The sequence below is a fragment of the Peromyscus californicus genome, unplaced genomic scaffold (assembly GCF_007827085.1).
Source record: "Peromyscus californicus insignis strain IS unplaced genomic scaffold, ASM782708v3 Scaffold_6__1_contigs__length_162567912, whole genome shotgun sequence".
NCBI classification, from domain to species: Eukaryota; Metazoa; Chordata; class Mammalia; order Rodentia; family Cricetidae; genus Peromyscus; species Peromyscus californicus.
The window spans coordinates 100,468,701-100,491,369 of NW_026294584.1; the positions used below are offsets into that span (position 1 = coordinate 100,468,701).

General features: G+C 50.1%; 1 protein-coding gene across 23 annotated transcripts in view; it reads right to left on the reverse strand.

Annotated features, from left to right (window-relative positions):
- The window catches only part of Dysf (dysferlin), a 201,430-nt gene that overhangs the window by 107,008 nt on the left and 71,753 nt on the right, over window positions 1-22,669 (reverse strand). For 14 of the 23 annotated variants that reach the window (XM_052718955.1, XM_052718949.1, XM_052718947.1 and 11 more), the window contains 9 exons: window positions 19,496-19,564; window positions 19,328-19,371; window positions 15,619-15,701; window positions 7,445-7,486; window positions 6,076-6,191; window positions 5,651-5,764; window positions 4,041-4,218; window positions 3,388-3,512; window positions 1,567-1,673 (listed from right to left, as the gene is read on the reverse strand). In XM_052718955.1, the coding sequence (XP_052574915.1) occupies window positions 1,567-1,673; window positions 3,388-3,512; window positions 4,041-4,218; window positions 5,651-5,764; window positions 6,076-6,191; window positions 7,445-7,486; window positions 15,619-15,701; window positions 19,328-19,371; window positions 19,496-19,564 (878 nt within the window). The remainder of the gene's footprint in view (window positions 1-1,566; window positions 1,674-3,387; window positions 3,513-4,040; window positions 4,219-5,650; window positions 5,765-6,075; window positions 6,192-7,444; window positions 7,487-15,618; window positions 15,702-19,327; window positions 19,372-19,495; window positions 19,565-22,669) is intronic. The other 9 variants (XM_052718958.1, XM_052718953.1, XM_052718951.1 and 6 more) reach the window with 1 other exon arrangement.

The window sequence follows — 22,669 nt, forward strand, 5'->3', positions numbered from 1 at the left end:
CACTTACTTGACACGTGAATCTGGGTGTGTCAATCAGTCCCTGTGTACCTCAGTTTCCTTATCTGGCCCTCAGAGAATGGCATGATTAGAGGTTTATGATTAGTGAAGACACACAAACTTCCCAAAATCTGTGCTCCCCTGAGCCCCCTCGACACCCACCCTCCCCAGCATCTTTACCTTAGCTGCCTGTATCTTAGGTCACTTACCGGTCCTGGGTCTCCTCTCTCATCACCCTGAAGCTACAGCAAGCAACTGATCCAGGGGGCTCCTTCCTCAACATACCCAAGCCTGAGCTTTCCTTGGTAGAGCCCCCCAAACCTGCCCTGCATCAGCTGTCCTTGGTACCCCTGCAGACAGCAGGCATTTCAGTACTACATGCCGTGGTCCTGGCAGCCTCCTCTCCACTTGCTACCCTACCATTTCCACCAGGCATCTTTCTTCGGGAAGATTCCCCTGTCAGAGGCATCTGCCCTGAGTTCCCACAGACCCCACTTCTCACTCCCTGTCATATCTAGAGGGCTCAAGTGGCACTCTTACCAATACAGCTGGGCCTGAGCTGGTTTCAGGAGGGTATGGAGAATGGAGGCATGGCCTGCCTGGGGCAGGGCAGGGGGGCGCTGTTCCTTTGGGAACACTTGATCTGCTGAAGGCACCCTTCATAAGCAGGGTACGCAAGTGCCTAGGCACCACAGTTACGCATCTCTTGCGGTGAGGGCATTTCTCTGATCCCTTCAACAGGGCTTTCTAGCTGGCCTGAGAGAGGAGAAGATGGGGTTGGGGTGGGGGGTGGGGGTGGCAACCTTCATACTGAACCCCATAGAATGCAGAAGAGTGGCTATGACCAAGTCCATTTCATAGCTGAGAAACCAAGGCCCGAAGAAGCGGAGCTACCAAAAGCGCCCAGACTGTGGTGAGGGGTGGGCTTCCTTGCATCTGTCACTGGGGTAACCACACTTCCTGTTACTTAATCCTCCTCACAGTGCCAGTCTTATGTTGATCAGATATGGTTAAGAAGTCATTCTTCAGGCCAAGTTCAACTTCAAAGCCCCCTTCGCAGTGACTAACCCTAGGCCTCCTGGATGTGGAAGAGACGCCGAGGTGAGCCCCGTCTGCTGACCCGCATTCCCATTCTCCCTCACTCCCAGGCCCCCCTTTCCTGAAGTTGACAATCAGCCATGTGCAGTAGAAACCTAAACAGAAACCATGGTCCCCGACAACATGGCCTTGGGGGAAGGAGGGGTGCCCCCACCCCAGCTTCTCCTGGAGATTCCATCAGGGAGCTATGAGGTCGGGGATCAGACACACAATGCTTCCCATTCAGGTAAGCCGGTCGCCCAGCCCACAGCTGCTGCTGCTGCTGCGGGGAGATTTATGACCTGTTCTAAACGTCACCTTTTCAACTCCCAGTGCCGACTCCACCACCTCTGGGCTCAGCACTGGCCAGACTGCTGGCCAAGCGTGGCTGGGAGACGTGCCTCTGCTCACCACCACACACGAACACTCCCGGGGAGACAGCGTCGTCGGCTGAGCTAGGAGAGGCATCTGAGGGTGCCAAGTACCCCCTACCTGCAGTCTGCAAGGAGCTCCTCTGTCAGTTGAGCCACCAGGGCGTCCATGTCCTCGGAGGAACACTGTGCCTTCAGAGCCAGGTGGACCTGCTCCAGGCTAGCTTCCTGTGGAACAGGCAAGCCTAGGTCAGGAGTGTCACCATGGAAGGGGACCCAACCCCCAGGCTCTGTCCCTGAGCCAGAAGGGAATAGATAATAGGAACAAGACAAAGCAAATCCAGACACAATCAATCTGCCAGCACCTTCCAGGACTCCCCACCCGGACCCTCAACCTCGGAACCCCAGTCTCACACATGGCCACAGGGGGTTCCCTTGCTAGTTAGAACTTCTTCCTAGCCTGAATGCATCCTGTACCAGCTGCCACCCTGAGGCCAGGCCTGACTCCCCACAGGGGAGTGGATCTCTCTGAGACTCCTCTGTCCAGGCCTGACCCCCCCAGAGGGGAGTGAATCTCTCTGAGACTCCTCTGTCTGTCCTTATCCTTTCTGGAGTCAGCCACACAGCCAGATCCGGAGCTAACCAGTCTCCTCCAGCAGCCATGGAGCCACCACTGGGCATAAGGACCAGATTCTCAGAGCTGGTTCTCTTGGGCCTTCATCTGATCTTCTTCTCTGGCACTTCTCTGGGCACTGTCCCTAGGCCTCAGCCCTGAGCTGGAAGGCAGAGGCCAACCTTGAAATACCTGTCAGGCCCAAGGCTGCTTCAGTGCCCCAAGCAGCCCTCTCCATGCATCAGCCTTCCTGAGCATGTGACATGTGCTCCACCCTGAGGGAAAACCCTAAGGAGAAAACGCAGGCCCTGCTGTGGGGAACTGCGACCTTCTGGTGGGATAACGAGGAGTAGCGTGGAGGGCGGGACAGGGACAGCACAGCCTCTAACTCCAAGTTCCCCATCACCACCAACTGCCAGTTTCTAGGACATCAGCCCTTCCTCGCCTTTCTGCCTCCTCTCCAATTGTGCTCCTCAGTCATCCCCAGGCCTCTTCACCCTCCTCCCCGCTGCTGCCCCTCATTCCTGCCCTGTAGCCATTCTGGCCTCCCTCGGGTGATGCTCCGTGGTAAGGAGCCCAGAGCCACTGCCTGAACCAGCAGCTTCCCAGCATCCTTCTCCCCTCCCTTAACTCTACACCTGAGCCCTCTCGAGACTCTTGTGCATGCCTTGTCCAAGCACCAGGCAGACCTGAAAGTGCAGAGAGGTTCCCAGAACCCTCTCCTCACCCCCAAAGCAGAACTACTCTGTCATCCAAACACTGTTCCTCTCCCCAGGTTCCCAGCTTTGAACCCCAGATCATTTCTCTCAAAGCCCTTCATCTCCCCAAGACGAATGTATCAAGGCCAGGCAGCTCAAGTTCCACAAACTCCCTAAAAAGCCGCCTTCCTCCCAGGACCTTCTGGGACTGGGACTCACCCTCCCCTGAGTCCTTGCCATGATATCCTAGGTGGGGACCTCTTCTACATCTTCCCATTGTCCCCATGACATCCTCTTGATGCTCCTTAGCTGCTCCCCTCCATATTCCACACCTCTCCCTCAGCACCCATGAATGCCACCAGGATCTAAGTTTGGAGCTCTAGCATCTGGCTTCTGGCTGGAAGTTTCTGGCGAAACTATTGTATGTGGTATCAGAGTCAAGAGGCATCTAGTAATAAGCACCGGGCATATCCTGACACCCCAGCTATCTCTCAGCTCTCTGTCCCTCAGTCATCCCACATCCACCTGGGGTGAGCCCAGCACCCTTCATACCCCATCTTCTCTACAAGTCTGCAGATATTTCTGGCAGGGTTAGAGGCCAGGCACCAGGTCTGGACAGGATCGCACTCACCAGCCGGTCAGCGATCCGCAGGAGCTGATTTTGAGTCTCAATTCGATGGCTGATGTCTTCCCAGTATGAGGACAGCACCACCACTGGCTTCACGTTGCCCCAAGGCAAGTAATAGTAGTGGCACCCTGCAGGGAGGGGAGAGGGGCCTGAGCACTGTGCAGAGGCCCGGGGCGGTGGAACACGGCTCTGCAAAGCATGGTGCTCAGGCCACTGGGCTTTCAGAACTGGCCCAGCTTGAGAGAGGACTTAAGATAGACAGGTCCTACTCTCCTCGCCCCTTAGATGCTTGTGGTATGGCTGGTAGTCCCCAGTACACAGACAAGGTACCTGAGTACACTTTGTGGGGGAACAGACTGCTGTGGCTCTCCCATCAAAACGAGAGGGCTGATAGACAGAATGCCCTGGCAAACCCGAGTTCACATCTCCAAGGTCTCCAAGTCAAGCCCCCACACCCCATGTGTTGATGGAGGTGGTTCAGGACCAGGGCAACTGCAGAGCCTGTAGGAGCCCATCCTATGGGTACAGCGGACCCCCCCAAGAGGAATATGAGGGGCAGCACAAGAAGTAGAAGAGGTTTGGTGTGGTTTCCATGGAGGCAGGGTTTAGGGAATGGTGTCTACCCTATGACCCGGGTCCCTTCTGGCCTCACCCACCATCGAAGACTGCTCGGCTGTACTGGGTGGTGGAGGCCAGTGGCAGGCAAGTGGTGTCGAACTTGTTTCCGTAGTTCCCAATGCTGACCTCGAACTGGATGGCGTCATCCACATCCTGCAGCATTGTGGCTGAGTAGAAGGCAGCAAAGAGGGAATATTTGCGCCTCCGGAGGTACTTCTGTGGGCAGAGTGAGCAGGTCAGAGGTCACAAGGAGACACGCAAGATACCCAGCAGGGCGGATCCCATAGATGTCAGGCCCCAGCCATGACCAGGACCCAGAAATTCCTGGCTGGGAAGAGAGTGTCTGATGGTCCAAAGGAACAGCTTCCAGACTTGGTTACTGACTGAACAAACTCATTCCAGGTCCACGCGCATTCGCTCATGTTTCTTAACAATCTGCTCCTCCAAGGTCAGGCTGTTCTTTAATCCAAACCAGCATCAATGGCACCACCATGTCCACAGAGCAAGGTCTCCCGCAGTGTCCCTCAGGGCAGCCTATACCTCATCTGCCCCTTAAAGGAGCTGAAAGCTCTCAACAGTCATGCACCACCCAGACACACACACACACACACACACACACACACACACACACACACACACACACACACACACACACAGGAAACCCTGCAGTTGGCTTAGACAGCCTCAACCATGTGCTCAGAATATTTAGTTCAAATTGGCCTCTCCAAGCCCAAGGCACAGGGCTGAGACAGCGTAAAACATCCATGTGTCTTGGCATGAAAATTACATGATTCTAGCTGGGCGGTGGTGGCGCACACCTTTAATCCCAGCACTTGGGAGGCTGAGACAGGCAGATCTCTGTGAGTTCGAGGCCAGCCTGGGCTACAAAGCGAGTTCCAGGACAGGCACCAAAACTACACAGAGAAACTCTGTCTTGAAAAACCAAGAAAAAGAAAAGAAAATTACATGACTTTATAGTCACCTCCTTGGAAAGCTGAGGAGAAAAAAAGGAGCCGAAAGGCTGAGTTTTGAAGCATGGGAATGGTGATGACAGATAACACTTACTATGTACCTACTGTGTGTACATGTCCAGCCTTACCATTTGCCTACTGTGTGCCTACATCAAGTCCCTTTTCACCACCATCTCCTAAAGTAAACATGACTCCAGACAGGGGAACTGAGGCAAATGGCAGGTAGGAGGGCCAGCATGGAAACCAGACGTAACTAACTTCAGTGTCCAAAGGATCCTGGAGAGCATGCACTGCTCTGAAGGTTCTTAGAGTCTTCATCCATATGTGGGGTTAACAACAGCTACCTGGTGGCATGCTGGGCTTGAAGACGTCAGTGGTAAATGGTGTTGAACTGATCATGGCGGGCTGTTCCCATGGAACCCTTACAAAACAGTGTTCTACTTTGCATCAAGCTCTGAGTTTCTGTAATACTTTCATTTATCTCCCCTAAACCTCAAAGCATCCCCGGGGTGGGGTATTATACTTTTCCCACCTTACAGTTGAGACACAGGGGCCCTCAGAAGTGTTGCCATAGTAAATGTGGAGCAGAACTGAAGAAGGCCCTCTACCACAGTCCTTAGCTACCTTGTCCCTACTTCCAGCAGGGAACCAGCTCTCTCCCAGAGCCATGTCCTCACCTCCACACGCAGGATATCATCAGCAGGAAGGTCTTCCACCTTCTGCTCACTGTGCTCCACCAGTCTGGTCTCTAGAGACAGCAGAAGCCTGCCTCGGTAAGCCACACCTTCTCCCTGCAAGAGAAAGTCGGGTCGCCAGCAGAGGGGTGAGGGGTGGGGAGCACAACACGTGACCACATAATATAATTCACCCCTACAGAATGGGGATGTACCAATCCTCCTCCTGAGAGAGATGGGCCTGGGTGTCTCGGGATGGAGACAGTGAACAGGTCCATCTGGCCCAGGAGAAAGAAGTCAGAAGGCCTAACAGAAGGAGGTGCTTGGAGAGGTCTGTTCAGGCCTCGTAAGGCCCAGTGAATATCACCTGGGCCCAGACACTGCCAGGCCAGCCTGGAGACCCTTAGGGCATGCATGTGGCTGCTCACCTTTCCTGTGTTGAGCTCTGCATAAGGGTCTGGGAAACCCGTGAACTCCCGGGGACTGCCGTAGAGGTTCACATAGCAGGGGCCAAAGGTGGGGAGGAAGCCCAAGTTGTCATCCACTGGAAGATACAAGCAGGTATCAGAGAGGTGGCCCTGGAGATCTTTCTAGGGTTCAACCCAGCCACCTTCAGATCTGATCCCATCTCCAGCCCTCAGTTTCCTCCACATGCACCAGGTGTGGCCCCTGTGCATGTACAACTAGTAATACACTAGCAATGACTATAATCAACTCCGTTCCGTCTCTTGAGGACTCAGTATGCCGAAACGAGGCTATTTCTATTATGTTATTAGTCCTATTTCACAGATGAGGGAACTGAGGCTCAGAGATGTGACCGATCACAGGCTAGCAAGGAGACAGGACCCAAATGGTGCAACACACTCAGCTGGCTGAACACTAGCGGTTGCTCAAGCCTTTCCTCTCAGGCTATGGGGGAGGAGGAAGAGAGGTGATCCAGAGTCCAGTGACCAGAGAAGCTATGTCCCGGGGATCCCTTCCTCCTCACACACACACATTTGTTGTGGCAGTGGGGAGTAGGAGAACGGATAAAGGGATCAGTCCTGTCTTGTCATCCCCATCTTCTGGGAGATGTTCTCTTGACAAGGTCACAGCTGCCCTTCTGGGGACAAGACCTCACTGGCCAGACTCTGAAACCCTGCAAAGGCAGGGTATTCCTTTCAAAGGACATTTCCAAAACGCTCAAGGTAGAACCTCTGCCGGGCCTGTCTGGGTGTCTCTGTCCGCACAAGGATGAGCCAGGGAAAGGGGCTTCCAGGGAGGCCTGTGCAGTAGGCCATGATGCTGTACACTCTAAGTCACGTTGCCGAGACAGCGCAGGAAGGCGGGGGCAGCTGGAGCTGGCCTGCACATCACCTTTCCACATATTTCCTCCTCCAGACCTCAGAGCAGACAGAGCTTGGCTTTGGGAAGCAAAGGGGGAAGCCTTGGAACGATGGGACTCGGGGAACACTACTAACTACCTGGGTCAATCATCACAATTATGATTTACCTTGTGAATTATGGGTCAAGCATTTCTCATTCCCCTGGCCACCTACAGATCTCCAAGACACCTCACAATCCCCCTGTCCCATTATTTCCCCCGTGTTGGAAGCATCAGCTGAGGCGACAAGCTTAGAACGGGTCTGGGAGAGCTAGAGGAACTGGCCTTAAAGCACCAGTGGCTGAGACTTGCCAGTGGTCAACTCGGGGGCCTGGCTGCAGTTCAGTTCCCCCTCATGCAAGTCAGAAAATTCCCCTCCAGCAGGAACCCCAAGGTCCCATCCCCTCATAATCCCCTAAGTGACAGCAACATACGGTCAGTGGCTTTCGGAGGCTTGAGTACACCTGCCGGCTCCTCTGAAGCATAAAGAAATGGAAAAGAGGTTAGGATGGGCTAGGCTTGGTGGAGAATGGTTACATGAACTGGAGCCTGGATGGAGAGCTGGCAGACAGACACTGAGAATGTACAACAAAGGAAGGCACACACCCTGCCCCCCAACTCCAACCAGGCGGCCCTCACCACCTCCGTGACCTGAACCTCCATTCAACATACTCAAGAAACAACACACAGAGGAAAATGTGCTTTTTCCACGTTATATACAGGTAAATTAGGAGGAATGGTGCAGAGAAAGGAACATGAAAAGGGAAACATGAAAAGAGCCCTTGTGGGCAAGGAACCACCCTGGGCTCCAAATATCAGATTGACACTTAGGACCCAGCACACTGAGCCAAGGCCATTCAAGGCACAACATCTCCACCTCGTGGAAATTTTTAGTATTGCAACAGATGGCAACTCTTTTTCTCAATAGAAGCCACCTAGGTCTGGCTTTTAGCACCAGCGATTTCCAGGGAAGATAAGAGACAGGTGTTGTCCACTAGCACATGCACCTACACATATACATGCACATGCATTAAGTATATGTAATAAAAATATCTTAACCCTTTTATTTTCCCACAGATTCATGATGTTTGCTAGGAGCTGCAGAGGATGTTCAATGAACATGCAGCCCAGAATGGCTTATTACGCTTCACTGTCATTCAAAACCAATGTATTTGTTCTCTCAGAACCCTGAGGCTGTGGCTTGGGCACGCTGGGTTTAATGTAGCTTGGGGTAATTCTTCATCCAATGTGGCCCAGAGAATCCAGCTTGGACACCTCTGGAAGGCTCAAAAAAGGAGTGTGGAGGAAGAAGAAGCTACAGATATGGGAGTCTGGAGGTAAAGCCAGGGCTGGAGAAGTGAGGCCAAAGGCCAAGAGGGCAAGGCCCTGGGCTGGCCCTTAGATCTCTACATCCAGGTATCGGCTACCACTGCTGGCTGGCAAGAATCAGTGGGACAGAGACGGTACCCTGTGAAGATTCTCCTGTCTATGGGAATTGAGCTGAGTCCTTGGCACAGGAGAGCTCTCAGCCTGGCAGGGTGACCCGCACAGGCACATCCATGGGCCCCAGATTCTACTTTAAGCTCCTTCCAAATAGTGCTCAACAGGAGGAACCCGTTATCTTTAACTAATGAAGCCAGGGTCATAGATGTGACCCCTGGGTGCTTCTTGCCAGAGACTGACTTTTAATCTGGCAGCCAGTCAGAGACAGTTGTCTACCAGTCCCACCAGCCAGCTACCGACACCTGCTGCTGGTGGCTGGAGAACAGAGCAGGCCTCCTTGTTCAATTGTGTATTCGTTCATTTAAGAACTACAAACAGGTATCGTAGTGGGCCTTGGCATGGCCCTGCTGACATCTTAAGCCAGTGCTTCCCAACTTGAGAACCCGTCACAAGCCTCCGATGCCGTGGTTCACCCCAGGTTCTCGCCCCTGTGTCTGCAGACAGCTCATAAAGTCAAAGGCAGGGTGAGCAGAGAAGCTACCCGACACAAAGCCTCTATTTAGTCCTGGCCGTCTTTCTGGCAAAACACAAGTGTTTCGCTGTGTTTTCCCTGAGCCTGGAGAACTGGGCCCAAGGAAGCCCCAAGTCCCAGATGAACACGCCCAGCTTTTCACTGTGAGCTTGAGGCCCAACTCCCTCACCTGGGTGAACTGGAAGGGAAAGAGCAGGCTGCCAGCCACAAGTCACAGCTGAGGAGGCGGTCCCTGGGGACACGTGTGTACCCTGGAGAAGCCAAGCCATTACCTTCACCAGCCCTGCCAACTCCCAAGGCTCGGCAGAGCCCCAAGCCCATGGCTTTGGCTGCCTGACACCCGCCTGGGCAGCCTGGGCCAGGCAGGAGGGGAAAGGAGCGATGGCTGGGAAACTCACCGTCAAAGACAACTTTGGTTTTTCTCAGTGCTGGTCTGTAGCATGATGTTCATATGGGTGAAGGTGTCAGAGATGCCTGCAAGTGTCACAGGTCCCACATGCCTACTACCTTTCTAAAGAACTGCCACATCTAAGGAGACTGCACACTCCGTTTTTTAAACAAAAACAAAGTCTTCCTGAATACACTGGTGTACAGGGTCCAAGGAATACTTCAGTGTGCCCAGGCAAACTTGTGGGTAAAAGTGCTTAAGAGGTAGTGTTAGGTCTTGTCCTTGCTGGGGACAAAAAAACAAGAACACAAAAACAAAACTCCAAGCTGAACCAAATCATCTGGAACATCAAGGTAGGAGGAGAGAGGAAGAAGTGGGTTTCGTTTGATGGGTTTGTTGTTGTTGTTGTTGTTGTTGTTGTTGTTGTTGTTGTTTTGAGATATGGTCTCAACTAGTTAGCCGAGGAGGGTCTCATACTCACTGTATAACCAAAGATGATCTCGAACTTCTGATCCTTCCAACTCTACCTCCCAAGCACTGGGCTACCAGGGACATGCCACTGTGCCCTGTTTGTTCGGTGCTGGGAATGGGACCCAGGGCTTCCTGCACGCTGGCCAAGCGCTCTACCAGCTGGGCTCCATTCCCAGCCCAGATTCAATTCTACAGTACAGTTTGTGTTGTGTTTTGGGAGAAACAAGAGAATAAGGTAGTGTGCCATCCCACCACAGTAAGAAGAAATACAAAAGAGAAGAGAGGAATGTGGCAGGGACATGTTTCAAGCAGGGCTTCCAGGCTAGGGAAAGAAACTTAGCCAGGAGCGAGGCACATGACACCCTTCAAACCAGACAGATCTTCCACCTGAGAAAGGGACCCACCTCTATAGGAAGGAGCTTCAGAGGACCTGGGAAGTCCCGAAGAATAACCCAGTTTGATCAACAAAGTTAACTCTGCTGTCACGTTGATTTAGCTACTTTGCTGCACATTCCAGAAGTAGTTAGCTGGGTGTAAGAACAGCCAGGGGTCCGGCCTTTGACTCCACCTCGAAGCACATTAGGTTGCTCATGACTTGAGCGCCATCTAGTGACCATGGGAACAACTTTCTCACCTCATTAAACCAGGGTGATGGGAGGCTGGATACAGGGCACAGTGGCAGTGTATTTGCTATAAGCATGCCCGAGGCCCTAAATTTAATTCCCAGTGCAATAAACAAGTGAGTAAGTAAATAAATAACTGATATGATAAAAAAAAAAGAAGGCCAACATCATACCAAAAATAAAGGCTGATGGGGTTGGGGTAGGGCCTAAACTCTCATCAGGTTGCTGAGGACAGACACAGCTGTATCATATCAGAAACTTTCCCCAAAAAACACTCAAAAATGTCATACTGTGCCTTGACCATCATCAGTTCCTGTATTCAGAGACAGAGACAGTACCCAGTCTGAAAACTGAGGAAGACTCGTGACATCCAGGGTGGCCAGAACTTCCTGGGCATCACCCACATCAGACACTGTCCCTGTCTCGGTGCTTCTGCCTGTATGTGCAAAGCAACACCACACCAAACCCCTGACCAGCTCCCTGGGGGTGGGGACTACACCCTGGGACAGAGTCCTCACAGCTGGGAGGCGGGGATATTCCCAACAGCAGAACCTTCTAGAAGTATGTCTGTATGTGTTGAATGGCTCAAAGCATCAGTGATGGAGTCAGAATGACAGATCAGCACTAGACACTGAGGGAAGGGTGTCGAGGAGTTCACTGGATGACTCTAAACGTTGGTGTGTATTTGAGATTTTCGGTAACCAGAAGTCTTTGGGGACGGGGGATATAACTCAGCTGGCAGAGTACCTGCCTAGCATGCATGAAGCCCTGTGTTCAGGATCCCACACTACATCAACCTGCATGGTGGTACATGCCTGTAACCCCAGCACTTGGGGGCCTGGAGACAGGAGGATCAGAAGTTGAAGGTCATCCTAGGCACACAAGTGAGATCAAGGCAGTCTGGTATACATGAGACCTTGCCTATAATAATAATGATGATGATGATGATGATGATGATATGATGATGATGATAACAATAATAATAACAATAATAATGTCAAGTGTCGTGATATATATGCCTTTAATCCAGGCACTCAGGAGCCCGAGGCAGACACATCTCCAAGAGTCTGAGGCCAGCCTGGCTTCCTCTGACCACTGTACACCAAGGCACCAGAAGAGCTTCAAGTTCCAGGTCCACCAGGGCTACACAGTGTGACTCTGTCTCCAAAACTATTTTCTTTTGAAATATGTTTCAGAGGAGTTAAAAGAAGGCATGAGAGAGCCCTGGGGATGAGGCACGTGAGCCACCAAAGCTGCAGAGTGGCAGAGGCATAGAGCCCCGCCCTGCCTGTGTAACACCCTTACTGAGCATTTCTCATTAGAAAGTGAATGGCCGTGAGAGGGGCAGACCACCAGGCCGGACTCTGCTACCTATGAAAGCCTGCATCTTAGAGCAGGACAGAGTACCTCCAATCAGAGACACATCCATAAGGTTCAGGAGAGTCTCCATTTGTAATAGTTTGGGATTCTCAAGTTCAGGCAAGAAGACAAGGAGATGCAGCCTTTTGGGATAACTTCTGTGGGGAGACAGACTGGGGCAAAGAGGAACAGAATTGATGGGGGGAAGGGGCGGGGAGAATGGATGGATGGTCCTGCGGGTGAGATAATGACTTAATACCTGACTGCCTCTGATCACTGAATACCAGACATCAGAGGAGCGGAAGTGGGTAATTCCCCAAGAGGAAAGAAGCCAAGGAGCCCCACTTTATAGAGAGGAGACTGAGTGACTCTTCTGCTTACAAAGAACTTGAGCCCCAGCTGGCTGCAGAACCAGAGTTCTCAGCACTACCCTACCCCACCTTCAGCTGTCTGAGGTAGAGGCTGGAATAAAAGTCATTCAACTCAAGACTCCTATCTCAGATAAAATTCAACCAAGAATTACTGGGTGGTGGTGGTGGTGCACACCTTTAATCCCAGCACTCAGGAGGCAGAGCCAGGTGGATCTCTGTGAGTTCAAGGCCAGCCTGGTCTACAGAGTGAGATCCAGGACAGGCACCAAAACTACACAGAGAAACCCTGTCTTGAAAAAACAAAAACAAACAAACAAACAAATTCAACCAAGAATTCACAAAGGGTGTCCTGGCTAACCCTGGGCTTCCAGTACAACAGTGGCCCCATAGCGATGTCACGTTGTCCCAGTTCCGTGAGCACACTCAGCAATGTTCACACAACAGGATCATTAAGGAACGCTTTCTTGGAACTTACAGATAAATGCTGCCTGATCAGCGTCTTCTAGATGCATCCGGAATCCAGTCAGATTCCCACACAGGAAGCCAACCAGACTTTTCTCAGAAAATACACCAAAACAAATTCAAAGTGTATTACATATGGAAGGGGGAAAATAAGTTTTAAAAATAAAGTCAATAAAGATTTGGGATACAGTTTATCTGGCAAAGTGCTTGTCTAGCATGCACAAGATTCTGAGTTACTTCACTGGCATCACACAAACCAGGTATGTGCTACGCACTTGTGTCCCAGAACTTCAATACTTGGAAGGTGGAGGCAGGAGGATCCAGAGTTCAAGGTCATCCTTGTCAACATACCAAGTTCAAGCCCAGCCTAGACCACATGAGACCCAACTCAAAAAGGAAAAAAGGTAAAATAAAACCTAGAGGTTCACCAAATATTTATACATGGCCTATAAAGTAGAAACCATACTTTTGTTATTTAAATAAGAAAACTTTAAAATAAACATAAGCTAGTTAAAAATTTGACAAGGAAATAGTAAAATAAGTCTAAACAGAGCTAAGCAGCCCAGAACTGAAATGTCCAACGAAGTTTTTGTTTTAAAGGCTGAGCAGCTAATTGAGGGAAAAGAAGAAAATTCAAACACAGTAAAGAAGAGACGGCCCAGGCCGAAGAAAGTGCCCAAACTCTAGAAGTCACTGTGAGAAACATTGTAAACATATTTTAAAGACTCAACGTAATGCAAGTTTTTCTAGAAAAATATAAATGGTCAAAACTGACAAGAGCAAAAATAACACCCTAAAAATAGCAATGATCATAAGAGAAACTGAAAAGTTTATAAAGAGTCATCACTACACCCACTCAGAAAGGGCACCAAGCCCACATGGTTTTATGGGTGAATTACTTCAAACCCTCAAAAGACTACATTCTATGTTATATAAACTGTTCCCAGATGTTGGACTTTCAGTCTTTCCGATTAATTTTACAGAGGCAGCATAACCCAGAAACCGACAGCAAGCATTAATAAGAAGGCCACAGAAGATAATAGAAAAGCAAGGGCTGAACTCAAGAGAACTTAGGACGCGAGAAAGACGGCACTTGGAGACGTAGGAACAGATCAGTCAAAACACATGCGGACATCACCAAAAGACAGTGTGGAGGAGGTGACGGTTAGGTCACAGTCTTACTAACTAAGAGAGTAGCATGTTTGGCTACAAAAAAATTTAATTCCTACCTGTCAGAGAGTATTCAAATATAACTGGTAAGAATTACTTAAGAGCAAGCTCAAAGTTAGTGCCCACAGTCATAGAGAACAGTAAGACAAATATACCTGCAGGAATGTGTGTTTATAGCAGAATAACTACAATATATATTGTATATAATATATATATCAAAAGTTCAAAATGTACACAGTTGGCCCACTTCTCTAAGCCTCAATGAAATGAAAAAATTCATTTTTACCTTCAAATTAACAAAATTCTCTTTGTTATTGTTTTGGGGATTTTGTTGTAGTTTGGTTTGGTTGGTTTGATCTTCTGAAGGAGGGTCTCTTGTAGCCCAGACTGCCCTTAAATTCACTTTGTAGCTGAGGATGGTCTCGAACTCCTGATCTTCCTGCCTCCCCCTCCCGAGTGCTGGCATTTCTGGCGTGCACCACCACTCTTCTCTCCAGTATTATTTTAGCCATGTTGAAACAGTGTCACATCGAGTGTATGGAAGTTTCTGACAGTAAATTAGTTCGGCCTTCTTGACAGGCAACTTCAGTATTGACAGAAGGTCTTAAAAGTGCTAAAATCCTTTGACAGCATTGACTTTAGACTTATGTTGGGGGGCTTGAGAGCAGGGGGTGCAGCTCAGTGGTAAAGCACTTGTTCAGCACATCTGAGGCACTGAGTTTGATTCCCAACAGCACAAACCTAATTTTTTATTGTTTCATTTTTGTATGTATGTATTTTCCTGCATGTATGCGTGTACACCGCATGCATGCAGGTACCCTCAGAGGCCAGAAGAGGCTATCAGGTCCCTTGGAACTGGAGTTACAGGCAGTTGCGGGCAGCCTATTGTGGGTGCTGGGAACCAAGTCCTGGCCTTCTGCAAGAGCAGCAGATGGTCTTGATCTCTGTGCTATCTTTCCAGACCTGTGTTTTTGTTGTTGCTGCTGCTGCTGTTGTTAACTATGTACAGCATGGAACTCAGCTATAAAAACACTCATTGCAAAGTTAGTTATAAGGTAGAAAAATCAGAAGATGCCTGAATACTCCATATTAACTAGTTCATTTGATTATGTACACTCACAATGGAACGTATATTTATTACAATTGTATCCTATGGGCTAGGGATGTAACTCAGTTGATAGAGTGTTCAGCTGTCATGTGCAAGGCCATGAGTTCAATCCCTAGCACTGACAAAAAAATATGTGTTCTAGAAGAATACTTAATCACAAGAAAAGACCTCAGTCTAGTATTGCCAAGAGACAAAAAGCAATGATCAAACAACTCATGTTAATGTATACAGGTATGTATCATGCTCGTGTGTGTGTGTGTGTGTGTGTGTGTGTGTGTGTGTGTGTGTGTGTGGCATGTGTGTCTTTCCCAAGGATATCTTTTTTGCCTGCAGTGATGAACTGAAGGGTATCTCATAGGTAAATGTCAATCTTCTTTCAGATCTAATTATTTGTTTACAAACTGATAATGGGTTACATTTTAGTAGACCAACAAAATCCATTGAAAAATAAGAATCACTGGGCACTCATGGCCAGAATAGAACCCAGCACGTGGTGCCCCCCTACAGGACTGAGGGGACCCCCTTTAGACTATCCAGTGTGTACCCCCCACTCAGAGTGTAGCACCCTAAATGTCTGTAAGTGAGCCATCACTGGAAAATGGATCTCCCTTAGCCTGCAGGCACTCAAACCTTAAGATAGAGGGAGGTGGGCCGGGAGAGCTGGGAGCAAGTGGGACATACCTTCTATTTCTCCTCCTGGGGCAGAGATTTTCGACATTCCCAAGTAGGTGGTGGCCACAGTGTCATTGTGAGTGAGGCGGTCCCTAGAACAAGGACGGAGAAAGAGCATGAGTGTAAAAGGCAGGTGCAGCACTTAGCCCACTCAAGAAGGAGGTGACCTTGGTGATAGGTTGCTAGGGGTTCAGTCTTCTACTGAGGCCTGGGAAGCCCAGGAGGAAGGAGACTAGAAAGGACACTTGCTCAAGACACCTTGAGGGGCAACTTGTTCATTTTGACAGCCTTCTACTCCTTATTAGCTGGCTTACACGGGGCCACCAGCCCAGGTTGACAGGGAGGAGGCCGGAGGCAGGCAGGATGAGGGGCAAGAGGCTGCTGGGGAAGAGCAGTTTCCAGACTCAAAAGGTCCTGGGAGCCCAAGAAATGCCAAGATCCAATAAGCCATTTCCGAAGCCACAGCAGGGGCTAGCGCTGGTGTCCAGTGCCTTGGATAGAGTCTTTAGCTGGGACAGCATGTCCCACAGGAGCTGCACAGCTGCTTAGAGACCAAGTACATTTTAATACCCTCTGAGGAATGAGGAAAGAGGTGCAGAGGCATGCAAGCCCTTCCCCTGTCAGCCAGGGAACAGAGCTGGGACTGTCACCCTAACTCCCTCAAGGTGTCATGTTCCTTGGCAGTCGAGAAGTCCCCTTTCCTGCTTTCTTAGAGGAAGACTTCTCCCATCCCAGCCAGTGCAGGGACCTGTGGGTAGGCTCTCCAGGAAAAGAAACCTGCTAGCCCGCAGCATCCTATGCAGATGCTGCCTCTGAACCCCACACCTGCCTTCTGGATAATAATGAAGGGAGATCACTAATGCCAGCTCCACGCCTCCTGTGTCCCCACTGTCTGAATCCCCAGCACCCACGTAAAAAGCCAGGTGCGTGGTTGAGAGGATTCCAAGGCTCCTCGGCCAGCCACTCCAGGCTAAATCACAAGCTGCAGGGTTAATGAGAGGCCTGATCTCAAACACTGGAGAAAAGTTGAGGATTTGACATCTGGCCTCCACATGCAAGTATACACATATGCACACACACACACACACACACACACACACACACACACACACACACACCCCAAAATAAAATCTCAGAGACAGAGCTCGGAGGCAAGATACTTCTGGTGTGGAATCCAGAGCCCTGACCACCCCCACCTGTCCTTTCCTCTGGAGCGTGACCTGGGCTTCTCCACCTAACGGCCTGACCCCCAAGCATAAATGGCTGTCAGGAGACATTTTTGTGTGAGAAGAGAAGGCTCCAGGCTTCCGGGAGCAGAGGTCACAGGGGTTGAACACCTTTTGATTCCAGGGACAGACCCACAGAAAAGAATTACTGTACCAGAGGTCAGCAGTGCCAGCTTGGGCAGGCCCTGGATCCCTCAGAAAGGCTCTCTAGTACATTTCCAACCCTCTTGGTTTTCCTGGGGCTTCTTCCCCACGGTGAGCACTTTGACCATGACATTCCCCCCACCGTTTCCAAAGACACCAAAGGCGTGCTGATTTCATTTTCCTCTTAACCCTACCCCCATGAGGTACCCTAGTCTCTATCCCTTCCTTCCCCTTTGGATTTCCCAGAAAGGGGATTAAGGTTTGGCCTTTGAAGTGTCCCTCTGACAAGGGTAGCATGAGGAAGAATGAACGGCCTGGCAGCCCACATCTGGATCATGGTTCCCGGTATGCTATGGCATGAGAAAACTTCCTAGAGGTGACTGGTACCAGTGCCTGACATCGCATGTCCCTCTCTTGGTTTCTTCTTGCCCTGATGGGAACCTAACCCAGTGCCCCAAAGACACTAAGAAAGCTGCATGCGATTTTCAACACGGTTAAGCCCGTCCCTCACAGAGGACTGGCTGTCGGACCTCTGGCCTTGTGCAAATCGGGCGACTAAGACTGGCTTGCTGTGTCTGTGGAGGTGGCTCTGCTGAGGTGTGTTGAGAGGTGTGGTGTATTCCTGATGTCTATGCGTGTTTGCCCAAACTAGTTTATGTGCACCACATGTGGTGGGGAAGGGGGGTGTTGAATCCTCAGGAGATGGAGCTACGGACAGTCTGGAGCTGCACATTGTGGGTGCTGGGAACTGAGCCCGGACCCTCTACAAGAACAGTAAGCACTCTAAGCCACTGAGCCATCCCTCCAGCCCTGAGGCGTTTTCATTTCTTAATGAAAAAGGAATTTTTAAAGACTCGAAGGAAAGATTAAGTTACAGCGCCGCATGGACTGCATCATGTTTCTAAGATTCAGGTGACAGCAGCAGTTTGTCTGTGCGTCCAGGAAGAAGGCCTTTCTGGATAGAAACTTCCAGCAGTGGCATGCTTTCTGGCCTAGAGCTGGGTTTTGAGGCTTAGGGCTTGCTTTTGGAAAACAGCAAGTCTCAAAATAGACTCACAATAAAAGCGCCACTTCAACCCCAGCCAGAGATGCAGCCACCAGATTCCGTCATGTGTTTGGATTGTACAGTGTGCCGATAGCTTTGACACAGCTCCAAGGGAGACAGGCCAGGCAGAGCCACAACCCATGCACCAACCGCACCCACACGCATCCACACAGATGCACGCACACACGCACACACACACATGCACGCTGGGCTGTCCCAGTCAACACAGCACAGTCCTTGCCAGCTGACATGCAGAGATGGCTCAGGGAACGCAAAGTGTACCTTTCCACCAAACCGCTTCCCCTTCCCCGAGGCTCACACCAGCCGTGGCGGACCTCAGGACCTCTCCCTGCCCCCTGCCCACACTCCCTTCCCTCTAATTCTCTCAATCTGTTTTCTTTAGGCCTGGGGAACTGGCACATACTTTAATGGCTCTGCGGCCTGGGGTTTTTCTCCTGGTCTCTCATTATCCTCCTAGTTGGGGGTGCCATGGGCATGCAGCTGAAAGAGAATGGCCGGGGAGCCACATGACCAGGACTTCTGGGGGCAGAGAAAGGACAGCTTGCTCTTTGTGGAAAGCCTAGGGTTCTGGAGTTTGTGGAGCTGGGGCCCTGATGTCCCCTCAAGTGTGAGAGAGGTTGCCTCCTTGCTGCTACTGTAAGAGACAGTATGATCAGGAGGATTAGGGCACCAGCTCTGGCTGGGATTCACATCAGGCCTCTGTGACTCCGGAACTGTCACCTCTGACAGATCCTGTGGTTTTTCTTCCCTGAGTCTTTCTCTGTGAAGCAGGAGCATGCTGCCTTGTCAGGGGTCAGATGAACTCATACATATGGAAAGCGCTCTCTGGACACAGCCCTGGCCTGCAAGTTGGTGATCAACAAGAGTAAGATTCTAAGACACTCCCAAGGGTACTGTCCTGACCTGTTCAACACCCACAACGATGACCCCTATTCAGACAATATAACCCCACCCCCAACGTGGGGGCTTTTCTTCCATTCCGTCCCACAGGGACAGAGCAGCTGGTTTGGCTTCCACCTCTTGTATGTGGGGCCCTTACCGATGATCTGCCAAAGCAACGTCTCAGGAAGCCCCCAGAAGTGGGGTCCTCACTGCCTCCTGGCTGCGGTCTTCTTATCTGCAGCCAGTGCGGCGCCCCAGCTCCTGGTTGCCCCATAACTGCCCAAAGCCCTCACATCCTACCTTGACACATTTGCCCTCTGCCACAGCAGCAGCCCAGACACACGAAAATGACAGACCCAAGGACCCCTGGAGACAACCCCCTCAAGGACCCGGAACTTACCAGTCCATGACACGAATCCTCATTTTTTCACACATAGAGGGAAACTGGGGAAGGAAAGGGAGCCAGATGAGAACAGAGTTTTAGAAGAAAGCACTCACTGAGCAGAAACCAAAGATGCCAGCAGGACTGGGAGACCAGGAAGAACTGAGTCTGCTAAGGACCACTCACCATCGCGGGCAATGTGATGTTCTGGTTCCACTGAGGGTTGGCCGTCTTCTCCAGGATCTTGCTGCAGAGCTAGGACACACAGAGGATTGGGGTATGGGACTCTATGTGGAGTCTGAGCTTTGTGGTGACCATCCCCTGCCACACTAGCTGCTCTGACAGCTGGGCCTGAGACCCCCAGGTCCAGATGAAGGGAGGTTCTGCAGGGACAAGGCTCAAGGGAAGGTAAGACCCAGGATGGAGTGGCTGGTGCAAATGTCACAGCCTCATGTCCCTAAACCCACAGCCCTGGCTGGAGACACCCCATCCTCACCTCCCACTAAGGCCGGGTGCCCATGCCTACACACCAGCACCCAAGACAGAAACAGAAGTCAGTGGAGATACCCATAAACCACCAGGGAGGTACACAGTGGTAGACCACTCAGCCAACGTGAACAACTCCCAGTAGGAAAAAAAAGAAAAAGAAAGGAAGGAAGAAATAAAGAAGCCACAGCCTGCCTCAGACAAATGCTACCTCAAGGACTAGGCTTGTTACAAACAAGAAACCTATCAAGAATGGAAAGTTCCAAGCCAGACGCTCCATGGTGGTGCCCGTGAAGCCCCAGGGCAGCCAGCACCCACAGTTGGGAAAGTAGGCAGAGACTTGGTGTCAAGGGCTGGGGAGATGGCTCAGTGAGTCCAACCCTTGCCACAAAAGCATGAAAACTCAAGTTCTATGCCCAGAACCACGTAAAAGCCAGACACGTTATCACACACTTGTCATCGCAGCTCTTGGGAGGCAGAGGCAGGTGGGTCTCTGTGAGTTCAGGGCCAGCCTAGTCTAGATAGCAAGTTCCAAGACAGCCAGAGCTACATAATAGGAAGATCTTGTCTCAAAAATTAAATAAGGTTAAAAGTTATTGAGGATGATACCAACATACAGACACAAGTATATGTGTACACTCACACAGCACACACTTGCACGCGCGCGCACACACACACACACACACACACACACACACACGAAAACAAATAAACAAAAAACAAGCTTTAAAAGACTCAGTGGTTTGGGGAGGCAAGTGAGTCCACCCCTAACAATAGTGAACAGTCTTCTCCTATCGGTCTGTTACATGCCAAGCAAGAGTTTTACTAAAGTGTATTATCTCAGCAATGAGCATCTGAATTAGATCCAGGACTTTGGGTCCCCTAGAGTGAGGGCTTCGTCTCTGCCCCCACCTATCCAGTTCCAGCCCCTGTTCCCACTTCCCTTCCTCCCTGTAGACAGAGCCCAGGCAGGGCTCTGTCCTCCAGGGGGAGACAGAAGAGGGTGTCAGCAGTCGAGTAAAGAGACAGAGTGGGAGAGCAGCAGGTAAAGAAGGACTTACGTTTGCAGGGATGCAGCCACCGTCATTTGGGAGCATGTGAAGGCCAGATAGATAGATAGATACATACATACATAGATACATAGATAGATACATAGATAGATACATACATACATAGATACATAGATAGATACATACATACATACATAGATACATAGATAGATAGATACACAGATACATAAATAATACATAGATAATAGATAGATACATAGATAGATAATAGATAGATACATAGATAGATAATAGATAAATGATAGATAGGTAGATGATAGATACATAGACAGATAATAGATAGCTACATAGATAGATGATAGATAGATACATACATATATACATACATACATAGATACATAAATACATAGATAGATATATAGATAGATACACAGATACATAGGCTAACCAACCATATATAGTAGATGCATGCAGTATCTAATCAAAAAGTAAATATAAATTTTAAATAAGATGAAAGAAATTTCTCTGATACACACAGTGAGGCCCTACCAACACAGCTTCTTGCTTTAGCCTCTACCAAGGAAGTCCATAACCTCTGACCTAATAATCCTCGTTCTAGAAACCTTCCAATGGAAAAGCAGAATATGGACAAAGATTTCTGTACGCTGACCAAGTTGTTTATTAGAAAGGAAAAAGCTGAAATTGCATCCATCCATACAATAGGATAAACATGGCTGTGTACTCATCTATCTAATCGAGTGACTGTGTATTAACCTGAGGAAATGCTATACCAAACTGCTCACACAGAGCTGGTTCTTGCTGCTCATGGTGTCTGCAAAGTCACGCTGAGCAATGAATCAGGGCTCCCGAGAAATCATCTAAAGGAAGCGGGCGGGGTTGTTACTGCTCACCCGGCATGTTTTCCTCTGACAGCCTCACACAGCCTTCCTCTGCATGGCTCTGCAGCTGCTCTGCTGTGGTTTAACACACCGTTATTGACACGAGACTCACCGCCCACAGCACACCTCAGCTCCCGCCAGGCTTGCTGCCCGCGGCACCCCTGAATTAAGCTCACGAGGAACTGGTTTATCTGTTTCACACTTGGGGAGCAGAAAGCCTGTCAGCACAACACTCTGAAGTCACTTGAAACAAGAGAACCCCAACAAAAGGCAGAAAGCAGCCCTCTCTCCCCAAACCTGGCACTAAATAGATCAAGGAAAGGCCTCATGTATAACAAACACGACAGCTGAGATGCTAAGGTTGAGTGCCAGCCTGCCCTTCAGCCAGTTCCCCGTCGCAGGACTGTGAAGGGAAAAGCAAGAGCCACAGAGAGAACAGACCAAGCAAAGTTTGCCTCAGCACACGGACACTTTTCATTTGTTGTTTTGTTTTGTTTCTCTGATTTTTTTTCACATTACAATAAGTGAATTTCATTCTTGGATCCAGAAAAAAAAGTCTAAAGCACCTGCCTTTCTCTAAAGTCCGTTCTCTTTCCCTGTCCTATATACGATGTACACACACACACAGTGACTCGGCCCACTGTGTGATTGGACACATCTTGGGTAACAGTGCCACCAAGCGTCCATAAGCAAAAAATGCAGAACCATCCAAGTGCGGCTGGGCGGACGCTAGCAAAGCCCTAGGGTTTGCAAGTAGGTGTAAAGAGGAAAAAATAAAAACAGAAACACAGATAGAGCCAGAGTCAGAAATGGGGATGGTAAGACCGGGGTGAGAGTGGGGAAGACCGGATGGAGTGAGGACAAGGCACAGGGCAGAAAAGCGACAGGAAGGCCTGAGGCCCACAGAGGCAGCTGGCTGCCCCTCCCCGTCAGCTCACTCCTCAGCCCCTACCCTCTCAAGCACG